The sequence below is a fragment of the Nomia melanderi genome, chromosome 3, assembly GCF_051020985.1.
Source record: "Nomia melanderi isolate GNS246 chromosome 3, iyNomMela1, whole genome shotgun sequence".
NCBI lineage: Eukaryota > Metazoa > Arthropoda > Insecta > Hymenoptera > Halictidae > Nomia > Nomia melanderi.
Window position 1 is genome coordinate 3,153,195 of NC_135001.1, and position 19,904 is coordinate 3,173,098.

Consider the following 19,904-nt stretch of genomic DNA (forward strand, 5'->3'; position numbering starts at 1 on the left):
TATTAATTCCGTGATACGTGGATCGTGGATGTTTACGCAGATTCGCGAGAAATTCATCGGAAATTGATTATCTGTCCGTCAATATTGTCATTACTTTAAAATAAAATGAAAACCGACGCGTAAACATCCGCATTGATGCATATCTTGCCTCCAAGCGAACGCTTTAACCCCACGAATGGTATTAACAGCTCGACTGCCTCGAACCTTTAATAAATAATCATTCCTAGAAAAAAAACAAACAAAAAGTGCTCTTTAGTCACCGTTATCGACTCGCGTGGCTGACGTACACCCCTCACCGTGCATTTGCATCTTTTGCATCCTTCAGCCCCCTACACACATTGACACATGTTGCGGTGCGTCGACTAACTTCCATGAATTCCGCATCAGCGTCAGTTTACCGGTTCAATTTGTCGTGTGATGTTAGTTGCTGGTTTGCCGATGTTAGACTATGTACGTTGCAACACGCATTACGAGACCTGGGAGTCGATGCATCGCCGTTTGTTTCAGCTTGTGCGGGGGGCTTTGACAGCAACCCAACCAGCTAGAGTCCCATGCGCCCGGACGTAATTACAGAAGCTTGTTGTTCTTTCAGTTTACTTCAGCCCAGACTATTACAAGAGGCTTGGGAGGCATTTCTGCTCGAATTGTGGGAAGGAGTATAGGTGGATGCAATCGCTGGTCCGACACGCGAGAGAGGAGTGCGGGAAGGATCCTCAGCATAGCTGTCCTGTTTGCGGGGCGAAGATCCGGCACAAATGGATGCTGAAGAAACACTTGGTCACTGTTCACAAGTGGATCATCACGAACGGGAAGAACAATTAAGAGTGATCAAGCAAATCAATCCTGTGTCGGGTCGAAACGTAGCTCGTAGAGTCTAACAGAGTGGTAGTTGATCAAGAAACTGATGTAGCTATTCGTTTGTCGTTCCCGTGTCGCTGGCTAGTGAGAAATGAATGGTATTTTGTAATTTTGTTATTAAGTATTGTTAGCTTCGTTATGATTGAATTGTAATCTACCACATTTCTGTTGTCGATATTTAATGTTCCATCGTTTTCATAAAGTCAAAAGAGTCATTTATATCTCGCTAATCTAACACATCGTTTCTTTTGTAACGTCGCGTTGTGCTGATCCACTTAGTGTCTCCAATTACGCGACGTTACAAGGGGGGAATACTGTAATTCTTACATATGAGTGGAAACTATTGCTGTAACTCGATTATTGTTTTATTCTGTAATGTACACTGTCGTCTGAAGGTTTAGAATCGTTTGTTCAAGAAGACTTATCCTGCTCCGATAAAATGGCGTGCTACCCGCGCCAGGACGGAGCATTAAGGCGATTCTTCCACTTACAATGTTCGCGCCGCCTCGGTCTTCTACGCGTGGTTATTATTGGCGCGCGGCAATGGCAAAAGACGAAGTGAGATGTAACGATAGAGAACGAAGTCAGCGGCACTATGGACTCCGATCTCTATCGTTCCATCTCACTCCGTTGCATTCAGTCCCGCTTCCGTCCTTTGTTACTGCGACGCGGCCAATGTCGACCACGCGTCGAAGACCGAGACGGCCCGAACATTGTGAGTGGAAGAGTCGTGTTGCCGCTCGGTCTTAATCGCTCGTGAGTAGCACGCCCTCTTGTCGGAGTTGGACTATACTTGAACCGTTTACAACGATACGAATACAAATTAATACGAATAGTTATTTACGGAGTTGATTGGGAAGAGTTAATAATAGGAAGTAACGGATGTTACGTAATCCACTAAATAAAAGAGGAAACACCGAATCAAATGAATTCGCTGAAACATCCACAAAACCGACATTGTTCTCTCATCAACCTAATATTGAAGCACGAAGCATGACATACTTTATCTTATTTATTTCGTACCATATTCTTGTTTATCTCTCACAAGTTACGTTTAACTCTGAACGATGCCGAACGTTTCAACAGCAGTGGACAGTCGCGACCGTTAGAATAAGCAGCTAACGATTGTACTCGATCCGAGCAGACTTAACACTTGCGTTCCCTGCGGTCTTCAGTCATTAGAAACGTAAACATTTCTCAAAGGAATCCGTATTTATGTATATTCGATAAAACTTTTTGGTAATAAAGAGGATGAGTTAGACCTAAGGATGCGTGAGGTGTCACGATTAGAGTTGCCCGCGAATTCGCACGGGAGAAATGACGATAATAGCCTCCGGTAGTCTTGTAACGCTAACGCTTCTCTCTGTTTACAGGATACCCGAGATCAGCGTATCACACGCGTTATCGCGGAAGGTATTTCTGTGACGTCTGCGGGAAAGAGTACACGTGGAAGCCATCACTGATGCGGCACAAGCGCGAGGAGTGCGGTAAAGAGCCACGATACGCGTGTCCCGTGTGCAACCACAAGATCCGCCGCAGTGGCCAATTGAAGTTGCATCTGTTTCACGTTCACAATTGGCCGCCTACGCACGACGTCAACGAGTATCGAACGATGTCAGTGTATTGACAGGGCACAGCTGATAGAATCGAATCGTGCGCACCGACTAATAAAGGAAAATTCGAGCCTTAAAATCAAAAAACGAAGACAAGAATTTCATCTGTACCTGTTTTGTTTTATTTCTTCCTAAAACTTAAGTGTAACAACTAAATCATTTATAGGAACAACTAAATTAAAGGTCAACTTTTGCACACAATTGATTTGATCTTTCTCTTGGTTTGAATACTGTTACAGGGAAAATATTTAATATTATTGAGAATAATATAAATGAAAATGTATCCACGGAGGGACTTTCTTTTAATCGCAATCTGTTCTGTTTTAACCGAAAGCTCAGTCAGTTGACCGTTGAAACGTTCCCTTGATCGTTTTCGTTTCTTCAACCTGTTCTACGGAGTCTGCTTTTTGCTATCAGCTGTGCTCGGTGGGACTATGTAAGACACGAAACTGCCAGTGCCTTTCTTTCCCCTGCTGGTGACTAGTTTACACGATGAATGTATCATTTCTATGCAAAAGACCCCCATCCAGACGCAAACACTCATGATTAATATTGATGGAAGGACCCCTCGAAATGACAGCGTAATAAAGAATCCGTCGTGTTGTTGATTTTTAGGCCTCCATAGGAAGTTGGTCTGCGAGAGCTGCGGGAAATCGTACAAGTGGAGGGAGTCGTTGCAGCAGCACCGCCGATTGGAATGTGGAATCGAACCGCAGTTCGGCTGCCTGTTTTGCGGGTGGCGGTTCAAGCACAAGCACCACTTGAAGCAGCACTTGATGAGACGGCACCAGTGCGATCTGTCGAGTCTTTCCCAATGAACAGACAATAAATCAATTCTCTGTGTCACTTCAGTTCCTAGTCTTTGATATGATATCGCGGAGAACGAAGAGAAGTACTAGAAACTAACAAAATTAATTGAAAAACGCTATAATTCGAGTTTAATACTGCTTAGAAGGTTGATATCGACATTTATCAACAATTGAATTACTATCATGTTTCTCTTTATACTGGAGTTCGAAAGAGTGTGAATATCGGAAAGTACAAAGTACATATTCGATCGACTGTAGAATTTCTTATTGAAATATGTTATAAATTTAGGAAAACATGGTGAACTGTAATTTGACTGATCGAACCCGAGATCGTTGAGCTTATGCCTCTTCAAAGTTCCGCCACATCGACAGTTCCCTGATTCTTATTGAAAAAGAAATCCTTATTGGTCTTAGATTCGTTCAGCCAAACGATACTTGTCGGTACACCAATCAGACATCAGTTCACTTGGAGACACTAACGAAATTCAAAAACCACCGTTCACCCCGCGCAAGTTTGTAACGTGTTCAAGAATCATCCTCGCAGCGCACTCTTATACGTATCGATGTTCCTATAAACTCTTCTAAATCGAACAACGTCACCAAACAGTCCTGTTCCACATATTTTTCGTGGTGAGAATGATACTAATGATAACTTGTGGACGGTAAAGCGAAAATAAAGAGATTGTCAAGGAAAGTAAGGAGAAAAAGTGTTTCTTCTCGAGCAACAATACGATTCACGTAAAAATTAGAGATCGAGAGGTGCTCCTGTGCTCGTTCGATCGAGCACAAGTCTCTTTACGCAGCTAATGAAGACGATACCGTTTTTGGTTTCAGGGTTGCCGGTGTTCACGTACCGGCCGAGCTATTTGTGCAACACCTGCGGCAAAACATACAAATGGAAGGAATCCTTGAACCTGCACAAGAGGATGGAATGCGGAATTGAGCCGCGATTCCCGTGCAAGATCTGCGGCAGACGGTTCAAACACAAACATCATCTCAGAAAACACCAGAAGTCCATTCACAATTACATGGACCAATGGCAGTCAATGGACGAGTCGACGAAGGAATTCGACAGGCAGCAACAACCCTTCGCAGACGCGGCCATGTTGTGATCCTCCTTCGATTTTCAGCTGTGAACCAAAGCCTCGGACTTCGTACCTTAATTTAACATTTGTTAACGATCGTTAGCAAATTATTACTCACGAAACACGCGACTTATTTTTCGAAAATTAAATTCGACGAGTTCTGAACAAGATGAAACTGTGAAACAGTTGCGAACTCGAAGTTATCGAAGTGCTCGATAAAGGAAAGGGAAGATTCACCATGAATCTTCGCGTGATTCTGCGTCTCTGTTAGACACACATAGTTAAGCAACGAATGAGAATACGAGTACAAATAAATTACAATAGAAATACTTCGAAATTTAGCAGACCTGGTGTTGTTCAACAAGTTTTTCGATATCCCATTCCCACTTGAAACGCCGCGATCTGTCGTCGATTCCGTTTGAAACGATCGAATCGAGGAAGACGGTCGCCCTTAATTGTCATGCGGCTTTTGTTACATGCATGCGCGATTACTGAGCGAAAAACTACGAGTAACACTCGAAGAGGGTGAACACGATTTCCGTTAACAAGTGTGCGTAGAAATTTCACGAGCTTTTTTCTGTTGAACGAAAGTTCGGCGTTAGTTTGCGCGAACATGTACTTACCTTTTAGTTGAAAGTATTTAATATGTCAAATCCCCCGCTCATCGTCGTGTCTTGACGATTTAAATGAACTGATTCGTTCGTTATAGAACGCCGTTGTATTCAGTATCCACGCACCACTGATAATTTGTGTTTCAGGTGACGTCGGCAGGGAAACCATTTTTCCGTGCAGGGTCTGCGGCAAGGTCTACTCGCGGAAATCCTCGATGTACACCCACCTCCGGCTCTGCGGGAAAGCGCCCGCGTTTACCTGCGTACTTTGTGGCAGGCAGTTCAAGTACAAACACAGACTGCAGTCGCACCTCGCGTCGAACTTGCACACGCGGCAGTTTCAGTAATCCGATTCCCCCGATTATACATAATTCCTTCTTAATGAATCGTGTCGTTACTGTGCTTTGTCTGATATAGAAAAGTCGATGAAACGAATATTTTCATATTTTTACGTTGACTGTGTGGAACATGCGTTCTACTATTTGTAAGAACTTTCCGTTCGATTCGATACAAAGCGCAACAACCTTGTTGCACCGGTAACTACAATATTCGTCGAAGAGCGTTGTATAATAATGTATTTGCGGGATTACGTACACTCGGAAGAGAATATTTGAAACTTTCGGCGTCGGTTTACAAAGATCTTTCGTAGATAGTGCCATATAGCGACCGAGTACATATTTATTAAAGTATTATTTTACTTCGTATTGTAGTGTACAAGGGATACGAATATTTTCGTTTGCATCGTCCAAGTGTACGTGATCGTTAAGATTAATGTATCGATTAGAAGACTACCAAAACGACCAGTGTCAAAATAGAAGCAGCCTGTCCGGGCTGCAGAAACGCACCGAAGACAAAAAAGACTGATAGAACTGTTTACGTAAATCATAATCGAGTACCGGGGAGCTATGAAATATTTTTACAGAAGGGTATTTTAGTAGAAGCGACTGAGGAACGATAGATAATTAGCGGGCAGATTGTAATTGTAGAAAGCAGATATTTTGTTACGTGTTTTCTACGTGTAGGGCTTCCAAAAATGTAACGCAAGGCTACCAGCAACCTAATAAAGATTCTATGATAACGATTTAAGTAAGAGAAACATAAGCGTCTGATTACCTCGAGATGATGTCGAACTCAGGTATGAGTGCGACAGCTGGCGAGAATGAACAATGAACAATAAAACGCTGCGAACAGTGTGCAACCGTGTCCCTAACCATCGTGAAACGCTTCTTCTTTTTCCAGCGAACTGTCAGAAGGTGTGGATCTGCTTTCAATGCGGCAAACGATATCTCTGGCGCGGTTCCCTGAAGAATCATATCCGGGTGGAATGCGGGAAAGAACCGACATTCACGTGTCCGATTTGCGGCCGGATGTTCAAGCACAAACACCGATGGCAGTCCCACGTGAAATGCGTGCACCATATTCAAATGTAACGCTGCGATCCACGGTTCAAGGATCACACGAGGAAAGAATGAATTGTTAACGGTCACCCGCCAGATTGTTCGCGAAGTTTTACTCTGTAATTAGAAACGCGACATTTGATAAACCAATTTCTGCTCGTAGTTCACATGGAACGGAGTTCACGTAAAACACTTAGCAACAGGCTTAGCAAGAGAATCGCCAAAAAAATTCAGATTTTGAATATATTATTTAAACGAACAGTTTTCTTTCTTACTTTTCTTTTCTGCGATCACAGAATTAAAGAGCAACTCTTCCCTGGACCCATTAGTTCCCTAGGTGACGTAAGCAAAATTATTTTCAGTCATCAATGCTGTAAGCTGTAGTCGACACTTTTAGTTAAACGATTGTCGATTAGAAAAATATGTATTACACTGTTTTTCGAGAACTATCGTCGGTACGTTTCCTCGTCAATGCGAGCTCAAAAGTGTCATCGACGAATCACTTAGTATTAATTCGCAATTGTAATTTCAGGCAAAGGAGCCTCAAGATGGACGTCTAGAATCATTCGGCAGCATCGTTACATAATACGAAACAGCGAAATTCTGCGAAAACTACGATTCGCTCGTAAGTTCTACGAACAGATTGTCCTTTGAACGTGCTAACTTGCGTGATTTTGGCCCCAGTTTTGCAGCCGCCATTCCTCCCTCATTACATTACCGCGTTGGCAATCGATGTCCTCTTTTACATCGTCATAGCGATCGCCCGCTGCCCGCTTCGCGTGTCACGCATTCGGAACGAGCGTCCCGCCATTTTACTGACTCCCATTTTGTTTCTTCTTTGTCTTCCAGTGCCGAGGCTCACGGTGAAGAATATCGACAACCTGGGATACAAGAGGAGGCCGTTGATACACAGATGCGGCAGGTGCGGCAAGTGCTATCAGCTGGAGACCTCGCTGAAGAGGCACCAGAGGCTAGAGTGCGGCGTGGAGCCCAGACAGAGCTGCCCGATCTGCGGCAAGAAGTTCACCCATAGGTTCAAACTGACGCATCATTTAGCCTCGTGTAGAAGAAAACGGGAATAGTCAGAGAATTGACGATTCAATCAGGTCTCGAACTCGACCTGGAGACTGAAGAAACAATTCAAGTGCAATCCGGCGACGAGGGCTTCAATGGAAGCTGCAGTGAATGTGATAATCTCAAAGAATGATAAAAGAATATTCTTGTCTCATCGAATGAGAGTCGAGGTTTTATATAGTAACAAGCTTCTGAGTTCAGAGACGTGTTATTTAGGTTTGTGTATAGAATTGTTCGATGACGATTTGATTTCGACGAAGTCGCTATCTTCAGGGACAGGTATCAAAAAGCTAGTTTTACTTTCGAAGAATGAGATCGGCGTGTAGGCTAAAGAAAGTCGATACAATTGACACGTGTGCGTTCACCGAAGGAATTCGGAAGATTCGGTTGTACAGTTTTTGCATTTTTCAATAAAGACAGGTTTTCATTCACGAAACGATCGTCTATCTGAACCCACGACGAGAAAGAATCAGACGGCATTTCATCAGTGCAAGATATCATACTGTCGCTAGAACTGTCACTTTGAATAACAATTTTATTCTGTCGCTTGCCCGTATGCTCTTCTTCTGCTCGTCTACCTTTCATCCTCCGTTTACTCGTGCCCTTCCTCTCAGTGCTACGTATCCAGCAAAGACTGTCATCCTTAAATATTATATGTTCACGAACGGAACTCCTGTTTTTTGAAAGTACCTCTCTGACACCTACCAATCTTCGATGGGTGTCTATTGTTAAAAGTATTTACACATATTTACTCGAATATTAATGAACTACCAAGTGAATTTTTCTCGAGTATTCTATTTAAGTACAAAGTTTTGAAGCCTATTGCACAATGAAGTACCGATTCATAATATTATCAAACTTTATTGTGTAACAAGCCCCAAGGCTGTCTATCTAAACAAATTTCACAGAGAAGCTCACGTAGTACTCCATTAATATCACACGTTTGCCTTTCAACACACAAGAAGTTCACGCCTGATACCCTAACTCCAAAGTATCAAGGGCTGCTCTCGATAACGTGACTCAAGTGGATACGTAGCACAAGCCTGCATACATAACACCCCAGAAAAGTACTAATATTTTCAGGAAACGATTCGATCCTCCGTTCAAGGGCGAGAATGTACCGAATATCCTCCTCCTTTCACGAGGAACAGCGAAAATCGGGTCTGAGGCAGACGTCTAACGGTGAAATCCTCTCGTTTCAGGGATTCTGGCAACGATGCTGCTCTCGCAAGACATTCACCAGCCGCGCGACAACAGCGACGCGCTGTGGAACCAGTTGTGTTACACGGAGACACCGTACAAGACCAACAGAAGCCAACGCGCGAAGGATCAGAAGGACAACGAGGCGAAATACGCGTGTAACAGGTGCGGCAAAACGTATAAAGCGACCACCTCGTTGAGCCGGCACAAGCGGCTCGAGTGCGGCGTCGTCCCTTGTGAGGTGTGCCCCATTTGCGACCGGAGGTTCAAGCACAGGTTCGTTTTGAACTCGCACATCGTTGGCTGCCAGAAGAAGCTGCGGCACATCATGCAGAAGTGCCGGGACTCGCCCGTACACGGCGACGAACGAGAGTAACGTCAAAAAGCATCCGCGGATCCTCTTCCTTTCATTGTTTGTCGAAGCTGTTCCGACTAAAGCTGCCTGCCCACGTGCGTGACACCATCGGGAGTGGATCTTTGGGGTTTGTGCCTAGTCAAGATCATAAGTTGGCATTTCCTTTTGGGAATAAAGATGGAAACTGGGTGCAGCAGCTGTGGAGCAGTGAGTTGTTCTTAAGCTTCCTGGACACGTTGAGGCGTGTTGCGATGCATGCATTTATTACAAGCAATGGGTTTGAGTCTTCTTCATTTTTTGTATCACGTGAATTTGGTACGAGATGTGAGAGAGAATCAAACTCATTGGTCGTAGATTGTATTGTAATATATTTCAAGGTGTGCAGGGGGTTTAAGATTCATGCTGGAGGATAGTGATGTTGGAAGCAATAGTGGACTATTTGAGAGTAGACTATCAAAGCGTTGCTCTTGAGCTGTGTATCCACCTGTGAGTGGATTTGTATGAGCTTCACTATAGGGGACAGACATATTGGAAGTGAGAGTGGACTGAAAAATAGACTGTTGAAAAGTTGACTTGAGGCTGCATGTCTACTCGGAGCGATTTTTAGGAGATGCTTCTCTTGAATACGTCTTCGCGTAGTATAAGAGAAGAGATGGACTTCGAATAAATAGTGCATTTCGTGAAATATTCGTTTGCGGATTCGAACCCTATGAATATTGAATTAAATGAAGTGTGAAGCTCGTTGGTTGTACAAGGTGTTTCGGAAGTAGATAGTTTTTGTTTTTATGCGAGAATATTTTTAATTTTATCTGGAACCTTCTTTTCTTTTTATATGTTGACTTTTGTTTTTATTCAGGCAGGCATTGATAATATATTTCGATAATGTAAACTGCTCGATTATTTTTTTATTTTGAGAAGGAATAATAATCTGCAGAATTTTTAAATAAAAAGTGCTTGACTAATCCTCTTTACTTCCTAAAGCACCTTGTATAATTTAAGATTCATGCCATTTTCAAGTCTATGCACTTCAAAACTGTACTGTTCGTGCTGAAAGTCGTACGCGACCTTCGCGCAACATTTCATAGCGACAAAATGGCGGAACTAGCGAAGACAAAGTGGCAGATAACCTCAAAACTCTTCAATTCACTGAACGGTACAGTTCTAAAGGTTCTCATATCTTCCAAACCCAAAAGATCTTTGCTAATTTAGTCCGAATACAGTAGTCCACGCCGTGGAAGAGTATTGTACTAAAAAAATTGTTTTACTTTTTAAGAAGCATTTGCAACCAATTGTTTGTATACTTTTCTACAAAATACGAGACTTCCTTTTCCATAGAGCGAAACGTGTACCAGGAATCTCCCGATGATTGTGTTCTCTGTGAAATAAATGACTTTGAACCAATCAACGTAACTTAATAAAACTGACGTCGACCATTATTATATTAATTACATCCGTCCGAGTATTCTCTCCCTACCGACACTTGCCACTCGCACTGACAATCCTGATCGACAGAATTCAAGTCCAACCGGTTAAATAGTCGATAAACCGTCTGATCGTTGTTCATTTCCGAATTGACAATTGTCCTCGGGTATTTCCCATTGAAATCTGCTTCCGTTCATTCACCAGAGTGTTCGTTCGACAGGTCTACTGCCGAAGAACGCGTGGAGCACGATCAACAATTGCAACGCGCCAATGGACGACGCATTGCTGAAGGATGCCAGCTTCAATGATCCTTTTTATTATCCCGGCGCAGAAAACGACCCGTACAAGAAGCAGCTATTCGGCTGCACCCTCTGCGGCAGGACATACACCTGGATGTACAGTTTACGACGACATTTGCTACAGTGCGGCAACAAGGAGGCGAGAAACAAGTGCCAGTTCTGCTCGAGGAAGTTCTACAGACGCGACAGGCTCAAAGAGCACTTGCTGGCTCATCATTCGGACATGATCTAAAGAATCATCCCTACGAAATTAACCCCTGAACGGATGACACTATATACACAGGGTCATTAAAAGAACGAATCATAGAATAATGAAATAAAATGATTATCGATGACAAACAAGACTGATGAGTTTTGCTTGATAAACAGGAACACGATCTTGAGTAGACTGTTTCTTACTATATGCAGGGTGATTTGTGTGAGAGAGAGAGAGAGAGAGAGAGAGAGAGAGAGAGAGAGAGAGAGAGAGAGAGAGAGAGAATATTTGAATATCTCCATTACGAATTGAGGACAATAGTTGCGATGTTCGATGGAGTGAATGTAGTGATATGAACGAATATTATTATTATTTATTACTTTTATGGTTCTATGCTGAGATTATGAGATGTTTAAGTATTCCGCTCCTTCATGATTCATCTTATATGATTCCGTTATTGAGTAATTAGATGTTGTTCCTATTTAAGCTCACTTGATACGTTCACTGCCACTCGTTTCCATGACATGCTATAGAACTACAGCGTTTTACTAAATACCACTTATTATCTTTATAAAGTATTCGAAAAATGTAACAATGAAATCAGATGAACTTTCTGGTTTCCACGTGATTCGTCGACGTATAAAATGCTGGCTGTCGGAGACATACACAACGAACACATTAGTCTTCTTGGTGTATGTTCCTCGAGGATAAAATACAGAATGGAAAGATGTTTCTTTTACATCATAACCGATACGTGTTACAGTGAAGGGGTTAATCGTTCGTGTCATGCAATCTTCTCGCGGTTCCTTATGTTTTTCTGTAACGCCGCCATCAATTATCCTTTTTTCAATAACTCGCCTACGCGAGCCGCGCGACCAACACCGTCAAATTGTATTTTTCCCAAAGTTCAGCGATTTAATAAAGTTATTGATCATGAACACCATTGTGCATTGTGCGAGTCACTGCGTTAGATCGTTTGAAGAGCTCCGATCACTTAGTAGAAGGCAAAGGGTGTGGTTTGGTAGTCTGGAACTGTAGTGCTCGTCGGATTAGTGCAGCTCGGATTAGAACCCTTATACTTCATACCATTCACTTTTACATCTTCCCTTGAAATGTATAAAACACGGAAAAAATTAATATAAACAAGAAGAATCACCACTCAAGTCCGATAAAAAGGAAATCATTTTTAACAATCTTTCTAAAACCAGTCAACTCGATCCGGTTTCCAATTTATAAAGCGTTTATATTAATCGATTCCTGCAGCTCTGATGCAATCGTATCACTAAAACTTTGATGGACGTTATATCCTTCAACAGTGGACTCTCGAATTACCGTTCCATTCCAAGCGTGCGCTAATCCACAGGACCGTAGCTAGAACACCTCATCTCTTCGACCGTAGTCTCCACGATTTCGTTGAATTTGAATCCCTTTATCCGCGTGTGTGAGTATCCTGCTAGCATCGGAAAGCAACGTTTCTCCTGCAGGACATTTCTCTCGCTCCTCGTAGTTAGCTGTCCACATGCTCTGAACTACTTCGAATCATCTAGCGCAGTCAATCGCAGTAACTGAATTCTGTCGCGTTCCAGCCGGTGCAGCCATGATGAACAACATGGGACACCTGGAGTTTGTCGACACGAAGGACTTCCAGCTACCGCCGGTGGTGTACAGGCCTCGGGTCACCAGGATCCGTTCCCAGGCGATGCAAAAGTACATGTGCGGCGAGTGCGGCAAGGGCTACAAGTGGATGGCAAATTTGCGCAGACACCAGAGGCTCGAGTGCGGCAAACTTCCTAAACACCGGTGCCGCATATGCCGCAGAGAGTTCTATCGAAGATACGAGCTGACCAATCACTACAACACGAAGCACGACGCGAGCGGCGAGTGCGAGAACCCGCCGCCGAAAGATCCGCTAGCCACCTGGGCGAATTAATCACGTGCAGTCAACCCTCGGATACTTGGCCATCAGTACTTAACCGGTTTACTCTTTCAAAGGAAATTTCTAATGCACTGCTGGATAGATTTTCTGTGTATCAGAAGTTTTACTTTTCTTGGGGAGATCGTAACTATCATGAGAAACCAGTTGACACTGAACACTTGAATGCGTTGTCGGCCGGTTAAGTGTTATTCAGAGTCATGTTGCACGAGATTTATAATTAGACTCGTACAGAAAGACACCGTGTAATTGAAGCATCGTATTATATAATTAATCATCCGATTGTTGTAGTTTCCGACCGTGTTATTCGAGGGTTGTCTATAATTTGATTCACAACGGATCGATTGATCGTTCTTCGCGACGGTGTATAATATATGGTATATACTATGCGTAGCGAGCCCGAGATAGTCCATTCACGAGGGAGGATAGGCTTTGGTATCTTCAAATAATTTAATAGTTATTTTGATATTTTCTAATCAATTGAAACACGAGGAAACTTTGATTTCTTTTATTTCAGCGAGATGCAGAGTTTCTGACTTTCGTTTTATTTAAACGAAATACGATACAACGAAGAAACGTTATAGTTTTGTAGACTTTGCATTGAGAATTGCAAACTCGTAATTAAGTAATAAGTTTGACTTTTAAGAAGTTTCAAGCTTTATGAGAATGTGGTCAAACTATCCCGGGCTTACCCTGAAACGATGATCTCGAATCATCTTGACTTCGATGAAAACTTCATTTGTTATGATGTCGTGGTTCCTTTCCCCTTATTTTTTTATGATACATTTTACTCATTTAAAGACAGCAGCAGTATTATCAAATTATACAATTATCAATATTAGATAATTTTTGATAGTTTCCTTTCGTGACATATTAATGGAAGGAAAGTGAACCTGACAGTCGAATCGTAACCCATTCCAGAACATTATCATTTCGCTTTTAGTTTCTTAGGCTTAATCGTACCGTTGTGTTCGAAGCATTCGTAACTCGCTTCATACTCGAATCGTCATTCCTTTCTACTCTAACTAAATAAGTATATCGAATCGAAATATTTCCCCATCCATTTTCCATTTAACTTATTTATACCGCATGCAACGTATATTAACCGTAGTGTGTCGCGCAGGATGAACCGTATTTAAAGGTTACAGCCTGCCCCGCGAACGTAACAGCGTCCCCCGACTGCGTAATTTATAATACCGATCGAAATCAATAAACGTATACGAAAGAATAATAATCTCTTCGAATGAATTCACGTACCCATGACAAGCATCTCGTCCTTCGTCGATGTTCCGCACGGAAAAAGAGAACAATTGAACGATACATCTTTTACGAAATAACGTATAGCAGACGATAATGGCGCGCGAGCGGCGTCATTTTGTTTCCCGCTGCATGTCCCCACCCGCTCGTCGAGCGCCGCCATATTCCCGGCAATTAGTTAACGCGAGCTGTTCGTTCTTCGCAGGGAATCAAGCGGAGGTGCTCGATTGGTACCTGAAAACGGACCACGACGCCTCGCAGACACTGTTCGAGTTCGTTGCCAGCAGCTACGACTCGCCGGAAGTGGAGGAACGAAAGAAGTCCACGAAGACGGTCATCTGCGAGGAATGCGGCAAGAGCTTCTCACGTTTGGACAGCCTGCGCCGCCACGAGAAGAATTATTGCAAAGTGAAGGGGGAAAGACTGTTCTGCCGTTTCTGCGGCAAGAAGTTCGTCAAGCCGTTGACGTTCATTTCCCACGTGAAATCAGCTCACTCGGCATTGCTCGCGACATCCAGCCCGCAACTGATGTCGCAGTGAGCCACGGGGATGACTCTTTCATCTTCCTTTGCCGCGAACCGTTATCGCGAGCCTAATATTCACTTGGGGTCCTAATATTCGTGAAAAATCTATTAAACTATAAGTAAATACAATAGAACGTCGATTATCCGAAACTTCTTCCCCTAATCGATTCTTCTAATGATCGGGCAAGGAGAATTAGATACTCGAACATACGATGAGATTAATACATGTTCCAGAATGTAAAGGTTGTTACTTACATTGTCTTCGAACGTGACTCATTTATATGCTCGTAATCGGTACTCGAGTTGACCAGTATTCGGATAGCCGACGTTCTTCTGTACCGTAAAACGGTTTCAAGGAATTCCTTCTTCTATTCGAAATTTTCGTTATTCTCTTCCCCTTATTCTTCCTTCAGGATTTTTTGTTATCCGCAACTGTTTGTAACTGGAAGTGAATGGTTGCACAATCGCAAATGTGCATTGGGCTTTATTTACGTTCTACGAATTATTCGTTTTTTATTTCCTTTTCTTTTGTCTTCTTGGTTAATTTGGCTGCGAATGTTTGTGCCCTTCTCGCATGCACCGATGAGTGTGCTGTTGATGAATTACGGTTAATATCTTTTTTTTATCAGTTCTTGCAAAGCGATTCGTACGAGTTTACGTTTCGTGCATAAACGTTTGCAGTCGGTTGTTTAATCTGTAGTTAGGGTTGTTCTTCGTGTACAATTTTCTTGTTCGCGTTAAAAGTCTTAAACTTTGTACGGGCGAATTACGCGCGGAAGATATCGTATAACTATAGTATATGTAGCGAGAATCAACTTTGTAACGGGCATCAGTTTTCATAGGAGAAAATCTGCCCTGAAAAGTATACGTGCGTACAGTATTCTCTTGACCTACAAGCTATTCAACGTTCTTCTAATCAAAGCACGTTAGTTCCATTTACTAAAAGACACGAAAATACTTCTAAACGAGTGTCTCAACCGAAATCGTCAAAATTTCTACCAAAAATTTTCTTTCCGCTTTTCTCTGACAATTACCGTTCCAATGATTGTTTACATTTAGTAAGGACTTAGTCCAACAAAAAGTGGAAAGGAGCATTGATCAAAGAAACAACGCCGACCAAGGGAATGCCGTGCGAAGAAAAATTTTATGCTTTGTAAATACGTACAGAAACTGTATCTCAACCGAGTATCGTCAAAATGGAATTAAATAAAATCACATATTCGAACGTTTCGTAAATCGAATAACTCTCTCTCTCTTTCTCTCTCTCTCTCCCTCTCTCTCTCTCTCTCTTTCTCTCTCTCTCTCTCTCTCTCTCTTTCTCTCTCTCTCTCTCTCTCTCTCTTTTTCTCTCTCTTTCTCTCTCTCTCTCTCTCTCTCTGTCTCTTTCTCTGCGAGTGATCCTTCGCTTGTTCCGCTAGAACCCGAGCGAAAATCGATCTGTGAGACCCGACTAACAACGTTGAAATCTCCCTCCGAAAAGCAATCAGCTAGACAGCCTCTCGACCTTGCCCGAAAGCAACGCAATCGCGAGGTAACATTTGCAGTGTGCATGCTTCTCGCTATTCGGCAGTGCCTCCGCGCGAATGCCACTTCCTGCGAAAGGAAGGACTTCCTCCTTGTCCCTTTTAACAGATTGACGCGTATTTGCAGGCGAGAACGCGGAGAGTAACGCGGAGAAGGCGGATCAAGACGATGACATCTGCGAAGTCTCGTTCCACGGACAGCTGCCCATGAGCTACCTGCTCTGCGACTCCTCCATCTTGACCACCGTCGAAACCAACATGGCGCAGAAAAGTGTTAAGTCCCACCAGCAATTCCGTTGTGATGGCTGCGGCAGGGCTTACACGCGGATGGACAGCTTGAAACGGCATCAGACCAAGTGCGACGCGTCTTTGGAGAAGCTGCAAGAGGAGGTCGAGTGGCTGCACCGGCAGAAGTTCTACTGTAACGCGTGCGGCAAAGGCTACAAAAGGCTGGACACTCTCAGGAGACACCAGAGGCTTGTCTGTGGCGACAAGGAGACCACCAGCTCTTGAATCCCCTTGATCACTTTGACGAATCTCTTCTCTTTACCCCGGAAACGCGAAGTTTCGAGCTAAGTTCTTACCCTTTCGCGGCTCGATTGTCTTCTTCTCTTTGTTATTTATTGACACATCACAGAGTCCGTAGTGGAAGCTGGTTTGAAATTCACTTTTGTCCGAGTGCACCGGACGGCCATGAAAGGGTTAATATCGGAGTTAGAGTTCAGGAGTCGAGAGAAAGTAATTGAAACGGTGACTTCGTGTCTTAGTTCTCGATACTTTCGCCAATGGAATGCGTACGGCGCGTCATCCCAATGCTATTTTTGAGGTGTTACCAGAATCCCGAATTGCGCCGTTTAACCGTGACAATGATGTTTGTATTCCACGCGAAATAATCAAACCGAGTTCGTTCGTCTTGGTAGCTTAAGTAATCGAGTATGCTGCGCCGCTCGCGCGCGTGCAATGGAACGTTCGGTCTAACGATAATCCTTAAGGTGAGATGTTGAATGAAATAGATCTGTATAGGGTCCGTAAGACTAGATAATGTCGAGGAAGTAATTACAATCTTTTGATTAATCTTACGCGAGTGTATTATTAGGACGACCAAGATTGGATCCTATCAGCAAGCGCCAGAAAGAGTCAACTGAAAACGAGAACGTTAACGAACGAATTACATTTAACTGTCGCAGCCAATAAAAGTAATCAAAACAGAGAACTATTTCGCAAACAAATCTATTCGTTCTATTCCGTTCAGTTAAATTTCTAACTCGTTACATCCATCCGGAAAAAGAACCAATATATCATCGCAGTGATCACGTGACTCTTCGCAATGGTCCCAGCCTCGGTCGGCAAGACTGTACTATTCGCTCGAACTTGTCAAGTAATTGTACCTGCGTGTACGTTCATTAAATCTGAAGCTGAGAGTTGATACTATATCTGGAGCTTGTGTCTGATCATTTTAAACCCTCCCGCAGAATTCTTCGTCCCGTTAGCTAAATTTCTGTCACTCGTTTCATCGCCTATTGTTATTTACCAGTTCGAAGGGTGATAACAATGGTTATTGAAGAAGGAAGGAATTGAAAAGAAGAGGAAGCTGAGAGCGTTTCGTCCGGGATCTACCAGTGGAATCTTCAATAAGTCTTTCTGGTAGATCTCTGCTTTAAACGCGGGAAGAACGAGTATTGGAGGTTTACGGAATGTACATGTACAAATAGCTATGGACTGAGCAGCAATGAGAAATGCTTTTAGTTCTCGCAGTCCTCTAGTAGCAGAGTATAGAAGGAGGCACAGGTTTTTCCTTCTGCTACAGGTGACGAAGAGAATTCTAATGATAGGAGGCGGATGAAGCAAGGACCGACTGCTGGGAAGCAAGTGAAAGGAAAAGACCAAGATCTTTTTCAAGTATCAATGGATAGAGAGTCTGAAAAGACATTACGCAGTCGAGTGGTCGAAAGATCAGAAGGAATGTTCATGTTTTGTATACGACTGAAAGTTCAAATACAATTGGGTGCCAAACAAATTCGAGTCCGAGTTAGGTAAATATTGGATGTGAGATTTTTTGGCTTTTATATTGTTCTATTTGGATTCAATAATGTTTAATTGTATTTCGTGTCGATACTTTTGGGAATCGTTGTCGACGAATTGTTTAATAATTCGGAGATTTCTGTTCAAGTATCTAAGACGCAGGGATACTAGTGAGCCAATTGTATTCGCGAGTTAATTGTTGGACAAAATGTTTGACAAATGTGTGAATGGAGGCGGGTTACTTTCTTGTCCGTGAGTAGAAGTGTACTTTTTCATATTTATTTAATCGAATGATTTAGGGGCAATCACGAAGGTATTGTAATTTTCCGGATTGGTGGCGATCTAGGTGCGTTGCGATGGATATTCGTAGTTCGTTGTGAAGTCGTACATATTAATTGCAATAACGCCGAGTTTACCGGAGTGTCGCGCGTATAACGAACGAACGTTGTCGATCGGTGTCGATGAACTTGTCAAGTATTTGTACCTGCGTGTACGTTCATTAAATCTGAAGCTGAGAGTTGACAGTACATGTGGAGATTGTGTCTGATCACTTTAAACCCTCCCGTAGAACACTTCGCCTCGTTAGCTAAATTTCTGTCGCTAGATTCCGTTCCGCCGTCCATTATTGTTTACCGGTTTTTCCTTCTCCTGCAGGTGTCGAAGAGACCGGAGAATACGACGCGCTGTGGATGCTGGAGAAGAAGGCGAGACGCAGGACCGAACAGCTCTGCGGTAGATCGTTCAGGAATAGGCGACAATTAACGGACTCGGAGGAACAGAATTATAGAACGGACGGACTGGTGCCCGTTCAGCAAGCCAATTACGTGTGTACCGACTGCGGGAAGGAATACAAATGGTTGGACAGCTTGAAGAGGCACAAGAGGGTCGACTGCGGGAACAAAGAGAAGAAATTCTCGTGTCACATGTGCGACAGGAAGTTCAAGTATCGTTACGAACTGAAAAACCATATAACCGCTCTCCACGGTGTATGAACGCCAAGCGCCACGTGCTCGCGATGGCCGCGCGAGCGTCCGCCATCTTGGAAGTGAGACATTATCGAGTCTTACATTTGTTCTATTTGTGTTCAAGATGTTTTAATTCTATTTCGTATCGATACTTTCGGTAATTGTTGTCGATGAATTTGTTAATAATTCAGAGATTTCTTTTGTATTCGCGAGTTAATTGTTGGACGGAATGTTCGCCAAATGTGTAGACGGAGCCGGTTTACTTTCTTGTCCGTGAATAAAAATGTACTTTGTCTTATTTTATTAATAGTCGAATGATTTATGAACAGTCACGAGAGTATTGTAATTGTTGGAGTTGCTGGTGATGATATTCAGGTGTGTTGCGATAGATATTCGTAGTTCGTTGTGAAGTTGTACATATTAATTGCAATAACGCCGAGACTTATCGGACTGTCGCACGCATAACGGATGAATGTTTTGGATCGGTGTCGATGAACGTGGACGGCTCGTTGGTTTTTGTATTTTATTATCATCCGGTGTAGTTAGAAATAAATCAATTGTGACTAACAACGGAGTTTGACTGTGCAGTTTTCGTCAGGCGATCACTCGATTGTTTCTCAGGGTTTCACACCAGTTAAGAGACTTCATTTTTCAGGGAATCGCTGGTACAATGCGGATGGTGTCTCGCCTTGCGATATCTTGTTAATTCCTCGACCAGCGGATGTCTATCAGTGCGAGTGCGGCAAGTCTTACAAATACAG

General features: G+C 43.1%; 7 protein-coding genes across 8 annotated transcripts; all 7 read left to right on the forward strand.

Moving 5' to 3' along the window:
- Positions 1-852: 852 nt before the first annotated feature.
- On the forward strand, positions 853-3,289 carry LOC143174310 (uncharacterized). The gene is made up of 3 exons (XM_076365488.1): positions 853-956; positions 2,232-2,345; positions 3,087-3,289. The coding sequence occupies exons 1-3, from the start codon at positions 950-952 to the stop codon at positions 3,287-3,289; spliced, it is 324 nt and encodes a 107-aa protein (XP_076221603.1). The 5' UTR covers positions 853-949.
- A 5-nt stretch (positions 3,290-3,294) lies between these two features.
- Positions 3,295-5,115, forward strand: LOC143174311 (uncharacterized). Its single transcript, XM_076365489.1, has 2 exons — positions 3,295-3,363; positions 4,115-5,115. Exons 1-2 carry the CDS (start codon positions 3,339-3,341, stop codon positions 4,390-4,392), a joined length of 303 nt encoding a protein of 100 aa, XP_076221604.1. The 5' UTR covers positions 3,295-3,338; the 3' UTR covers positions 4,393-5,115.
- A 3,534-nt stretch (positions 5,116-8,649) lies between these two features.
- LOC143174312 (zinc finger E-box-binding homeobox 1) lies at positions 8,650-9,023 on the forward strand. Its single transcript, XM_076365490.1, has one exon. The coding sequence runs from the start codon at positions 8,664-8,666 to the stop codon at positions 9,021-9,023; it is 360 nt and encodes a 119-aa protein (XP_076221605.1). The 5' UTR covers positions 8,650-8,663.
- A 999-nt stretch (positions 9,024-10,022) lies between these two features.
- Positions 10,023-12,491, forward strand: LOC116432243 (uncharacterized). The gene is made up of 2 exons (XM_031988829.2): positions 10,023-10,155; positions 10,645-12,491. The coding sequence occupies exons 1-2, from the start codon at positions 10,023-10,025 to the stop codon at positions 10,953-10,955; spliced, it is 444 nt and encodes a 147-aa protein (XP_031844689.1). The 3' UTR covers positions 10,956-12,491.
- A 17-nt stretch (positions 12,492-12,508) lies between these two features.
- LOC116432033 (longitudinals lacking protein, isoforms F/I/K/T-like) lies at positions 12,509-14,302 on the forward strand. The gene has a single exon (XM_076365491.1). The coding sequence runs from the start codon at positions 12,517-12,519 to the stop codon at positions 12,847-12,849; it is 333 nt and encodes a 110-aa protein (XP_076221606.1). The 5' UTR covers positions 12,509-12,516; the 3' UTR covers positions 12,850-14,302.
- Positions 14,303-14,845: 543 nt separating this feature from the next.
- On the forward strand, positions 14,846-16,669 carry LOC116432028 (uncharacterized). The gene is made up of 2 exons (XM_031988298.2): positions 14,846-14,870; positions 16,284-16,669. Exons 1-2 carry the CDS (start codon positions 14,846-14,848, stop codon positions 16,667-16,669), a joined length of 411 nt encoding a protein of 136 aa, XP_031844158.1.
- A 1,395-nt stretch (positions 16,670-18,064) lies between these two features.
- LOC116432021 (longitudinals lacking protein, isoforms F/I/K/T-like) lies at positions 18,065-19,902 on the forward strand. 2 transcript variants are annotated; one of them, XR_012998206.1, is made up of 3 exons: positions 18,065-18,189; positions 18,833-19,223; positions 19,799-19,902. XR_012998206.1 is itself a non-coding variant. In XM_076365837.1 (2 exons), exon 2 carries the CDS (start codon positions 18,868-18,870, stop codon positions 19,168-19,170), a length of 303 nt encoding a protein of 100 aa, XP_076221952.1. In that variant the 5' UTR covers positions 18,065-18,189; positions 18,833-18,867; the 3' UTR covers positions 19,171-19,792. The 2 variants fall into 2 exon arrangements, 1 of the variants encoding a protein (XP_076221952.1); XM_076365837.1 differs by lacking the exon at positions 19,799-19,902 and having other exon boundaries at positions 18,833-19,792.
- The last annotated feature ends 2 nt before the right edge of the window (positions 19,903-19,904 follow it).

Bases quoted from the DNA above. Each gene is read 5' to 3' on its own strand.
- LOC143174312 (XM_076365490.1), top strand. From the start codon at position 8,664: ATGCTGCTCTCGCAAGACATTCACCAGCCGCGCGACAACAGCGACGCG.
- LOC116432028 (XM_031988298.2), top strand. From the start codon at position 14,846: ATGAGATTAATACATGTTCCAGAAT. The intron at 14,871-16,283 runs GTAAAGGTTGTT...GCGTATTTGCAG, and splicing joins ATTAATACATGTTCCAGAAT to GCGAGAACGCGGAGAGTAAC.
- LOC143174310 (XM_076365488.1), top strand. The intron at 2,346-3,086 runs GTAAAGAGCCAC...GTTGATTTTTAG, and splicing joins GCACAAGCGCGAGGAGTGCG to GCCTCCATAGGAAGTTGGTC.
- LOC116432243 (XM_031988829.2), top strand. From the start codon at position 10,023: ATGCACTTCAAAACTGTACTGTTCGTGCTGAAAGTCGTACGCGACCTT. The intron at 10,156-10,644 runs GTACAGTTCTAA...TTCGTTCGACAG, and splicing joins ACTCTTCAATTCACTGAACG to GTCTACTGCCGAAGAACGCG.
- LOC116432033 (XM_076365491.1), top strand. From the start codon at position 12,517: ATGATGAACAACATGGGACACCTGGAGTTTGTCGACACGAAGGACTTC.
- LOC116432021 (XM_076365837.1), top strand. From the start codon at position 18,868: ATGCTGGAGAAGAAGGCGAGACGCAGGACCGAACAGCTCTGCGGTAGA.
- LOC143174311 (XM_076365489.1), top strand. From the start codon at position 3,339: ATGATATCGCGGAGAACGAAGAGAA. The intron at 3,364-4,114 runs GTACTAGAAACT...TTTTGGTTTCAG, and splicing joins ATCGCGGAGAACGAAGAGAA to GGTTGCCGGTGTTCACGTAC.